At 42.8% G+C, this 4510-nt stretch overlaps 1 protein-coding gene across 1 annotated transcript; it reads left to right on the plus strand.

Annotated features, from left to right (window-relative positions):
* Positions 1-168: 168 nt before the first annotated feature.
* LOC127749820 (mannan endo-1,4-beta-mannosidase-like) lies at positions 169-4180 on the plus strand. Its single transcript, XM_052269589.1, has 2 exons — positions 169-2482; positions 3929-4180. Exons 1-2 carry the CDS (start codon positions 2288-2290, stop codon positions 4163-4165), a joined length of 432 nt encoding a protein of 143 aa, XP_052125549.1. The 5' UTR covers positions 169-2287; the 3' UTR covers positions 4166-4180.
* The last annotated feature ends 330 nt before the right edge of the window (positions 4181-4510 follow it).

A 4510-nucleotide genomic window follows, 5' to 3' on the forward strand; every position in this document is an offset into this window, starting at 1 on the left:
TAAAAATGTTGTAAAAATTTATACCATTTTTGATAACATTTGTGATTTCATAATTGGTGTTGAAAAAAGTAACAAACCTGTTATGAAAACTCATAGGTGTTGTGAAAATAAGGAAATGTTGTGAATTGTCACAAGTTAAAACTTTTATGAGACGTTTCTGAAAAGTCACAACTGTTAGAAGTTCAAAAAATATTGATGCAGTAGTCCTACAAATATACCGCACGCGTACTGATGTGTACAAGAAAATAGGATTGCGCCAATTTCGAAATTAGAAGGACGGGAAGCTAAAGGAGCGGAAAGTCGATGTTGCTGCGTTCGCCACCGATCGAGTTGCGATTTTTTGCAATGTGTCCTGCGGAAGAAACACCTGTTTCCAAGACACCCTTTGCCCACGCCCAACTCACGTCAAAGTCGCGACAAAATCACAAAAATTTGCGGTAATGCTCCAAAACTCGCTCTAAATTCGCGAAAAACTCGGAAAACATTGATCCCAGCTTTCTCCTTACTCGCGACAACTCGTCAACTCGCCAACTTGAACGTTGTTCACCTATTTTGGAAGTGAGGGAACACCCGCGTGAAATTATACAGAAAAACAAAGTGGTGGTTCCAAAAAAATTGTTTTCAAAGGCTTCGCTAGCGCTTACCCAGTGACATTTAACTGTTGCATTCTGCAGATAGGCCTTACAGAAGTGCGTAGTATCACTTGAAAAACATAGAAATAACTGTATTCATATCTTGTCTCAAAACGTTGTTACGGCACATAAGAACGAAACGCACACACTTCTCCCAAAATTGATTTCCCCTAGATTGTAATGTGTAGAGCACTCAAGTTTCGGCGAGTCAAAAGTGTTGATGAATTGGCCTCAACCTCACAGTTAAAAAAAATTGTAACTTTCCAAGAGTATACCTGTAATCTGGTACAGAAATATTATGGTAATTTTACAGAGTATGGTAAATTTACTACATGTTTTCTGTAAATTTACAAGTTTGGTAATTTTACAGAAAAGTATTAGTAAAATTATCGAAACCCCGTAATTTTCCCCATAATGTGTGGTAATTTTACAAATGGCTGTAATAGTACGACATTTCTTCTGAAATGTTACAGAAAACATGGAGAATCACTAGAGCCTGTACAATTCACTTCCAGTAAATTTCTGTAAAACCACTGGATTGATCTGTATAACAGAAAGTAATGCTTTCTCAGACCCAGCATACGGTTGCGTGTTAGCACGTGCTGTTCGAAAGATTTTTTATACTAACATTTACAGATTAACACAGTAAATTCTAGACCTGTGCATTCGATTATTGGGCTCGGGTTTGAGTAAAAATCAAGGAGAGGACTCCGGTAGTGCCTAGGAACTGACCCGACACTTACACGAGCCCTGTTGGTGGCGGCGTGAGATTAGTGACCCGTGAATTTCCTAACGCCAAAACAGCTGGGCGGAAATCCCGGCGTGGGGCTGGCCCTGGGCTCCGGGCCGAGGTCCTGCCTCCTCCCAACGTCGACAGGCTGGGGATGGGTAGCCAACAGAATGTTAAGAAGGCAGTGAGTTATTAGTCAGTTAGAACTACACTCATCTTAGTTTGTTCTTCAAACAATTAAAATGGGTAGTACCAACGGGAATTTGAAATTGATGCTTTGAGGGCCACGGAGTGGCGCGTGATATGCCGTGTATACCTGCCGGGTCACATAATCCCCAAGCCAGTCTCGCTGGCGGCCGGTCGGGTCGGCCACGGTCACCCGGCACCCGGCTGTCGAGTCACACGGGGACAGTCGAGCATCCCTCCCATCAAGTCCCAGTGGTCTAGTGGATAGCGTGCTGGGTTCGCAACGCAGTCGTCCGAGGTTCAACTCCCGCCGGGTCAAGGTAATTGGTTATTCACTTTAATGCTTACTTCGTTGCTTGTATATCACGGTGAGGTAGGTAGGTGACGATAGGAGGCAAAGGGCAAAGACCTCCGGAAACTCACAGGCGAACGAAATTTCTTTTCCTTTTCTCGAATTACCACACTTTTCATGCATGATAATACTTTTACAGAACGGACCTGTAAATTTACCAGTATATCATGGGAAAATGATTACCATAGAATAACCGGAATCTGTTTTACTAGTGTTCTGTAATTTTACAGACTATAGTAATTTTACTAGACAATGTATTGGCACTAAGTATGCCAAGACTTTTTCTGTAAAATCCCTCCAAAATTTTTTAACTGTGCTGATGTTCACACTCGCCGTTGTTTCCACCAAGGCACAACTGTCCTTGATCGCAATCAAGAACCCTTCGTCATGCGGGGCATCAACTATGCCCACACCTGGTACAAAGGAGATGCCGAAACAGCCATCCCCGCCATTGCCGCCACCGGTGCAAACGTGATCCGCATCGTGCTGTCTGATGGGGACCAGTACACGTACGACGACGCAGCGAGTGTGCGCCGAATTTTGGACATCTGCAAGCAGAACAAGCTCGTCGCAATCTTAGAGGTATGTGTCATTCAAAATACATTTTCCTCCCAACTCGTTCCCAATGAAACCCGACCTGTGTACGAACCTTAGACGTTCCATGTACGATCTTCATGTGTTCATACAGGTAACGTATAAGGTTCGTATGTAGTCAGTGTATGATCTGTCCGCTACATACGATCAATATGTAGACGATTTTGCGTTCCGGTACATACGCTGCGTATGTATGCCTCACATAAACGGTATACATTTGTACAGACCGCATACCTACGTACATGTCCCGTATGTGCACATACGGACTCCATTGTGGCAAACCTCCCGAACAGATGCGGTAGTCATATGTGTTCTGTATGCACACGTACAGAACATGTTCGTGGCGCATACATACTCAACGGGTTGCGGGTGCCGTATGTGTTCCGTATTTCAACTTTGACTGCCAGTGAATTTGCGCAGAATGTTTTCAGCGACACTTGTCCTCACTACGTGTGGCATTTATTCACAAATTTAACCATATTCTAGAATTAAATGGTTAATTTTCAACGCTCGGAGGTCCCGACTACGACGTACGACGTCTTGGATAGTTATGGCGGCGTTTACATCCGTTAAGCGTCGGGCCATATTTTTGTAACAGCGGACTCTCTGCTACCAACTTCCCGCGTCGTTTTAGTGAGAATGGCGTGAAGGGCTCCGCTTGTATATAAAAATCGATGCGTCCCAACAACAATGTTCTATCTGCTATGCACGGAGTTGGGCGCAGCCTTTCACCTTTGTGTGGTTTGCAAGTAACTGGAAGACATTAAGGCCAATCTGCGCACACGGAAAGAATCGTAAAGGTCCAATGATTCATTATTGACTGCAAAAAGTGAAGTAGAACGAGCGGTTATAAGCAGCAATAAGCAGCGGCAATGAGCATTTCTTTGGAGGTGTCTCGAAACCCGCGTTTTATAGATAGAACATTGTGTATTCAGTACTCTGCAGATAGAACATGAGAATTTTACAGAGAATTTCAAACCCTCGATTGGGACTGAAGAGGAACAGTACGGCTCTTAAATCGATTTTTTTTGAAAATATCACTCTTCATTCACGCCACCATATAATTCAAAATGTTATGTTTTTGAGCTGAGGGGTGGATCAACTCCCCTGCCAAGTGTTCAACCCTAATTCTGCTAATTCAAAATAATTCAGACCAATTCAATTTAATTCAAATAAATTCAGAAATAATTCAACTAATTCAGGCCAATTCAAGTCAATTCACGGCTATTCAGTAAAATAAAATCGCGATAATTCATACCAATTTCAAAAGAATTCAACCAATTAAGTCGAATTCAAGTTCAATTCAAGCCAATTTAAGCCGATTCAGTTCAATTCTTGAAATTTGTACACCAAATTCAGGAGTTATCCACCCCTTGGTTTGAGCACTTTGAAAATTATTTGCAATTCAGGTTTATGCCGGTGTTTTCATTCCAGGTGCATGACGCTACCGGTTCGGACGATTTTGCGAAGTTGCGTCGTGCTGCTGACTACTGGATTAGTTTGGCATCCACTCTGAAAGGGCTCGAGGACCACGTCATAATCAACATTGCCAACGAGTGGTTCGGTTCATCTGGACAGGTAAGACTAAACTTAAGGAAAGGTTTAAGAAATAATTATTTGCACGAATCTGAATGCTCACAGTTAAAATCCAACAAGAACAAAGTTGGGTAAAAATAAAGTTGCCCCAATATTTTAGAAAGATTGGTTTTGGGGTGTTATCATTTCGTACTGTCATTTGTCCTGGTATGGTTGTCCGAAAGTGGAACGATTGGTCGCTGCTAAAACAATCGAGATATCCCAAGACTTCATCTGATTCGAAATTGAGTATTAAAATTGCACATACGGATTTTTCTTCTCGTAATTAAGTAGAACTATGAGTGTGTCCGAATTTAGCCACCAACCGGTCGATGTGCGATCGGCCGGTCGTGGAGCGGTCAGTGCGGGAGAGACAGATGTGTGCTTTTCTCATGGATGCTATCTCTCGCACTGACCGCTCGACGTCCGACCGATCACACA

Source organism: Frankliniella occidentalis, unplaced genomic scaffold (genome assembly GCF_000697945.3).
Source record: "Frankliniella occidentalis isolate FOCC.00 unplaced genomic scaffold, Focc_3.1 Scaffold96, whole genome shotgun sequence".
Lineage (NCBI taxonomy): Eukaryota > Metazoa > Arthropoda > Insecta > Thysanoptera > Thripidae > Frankliniella > Frankliniella occidentalis.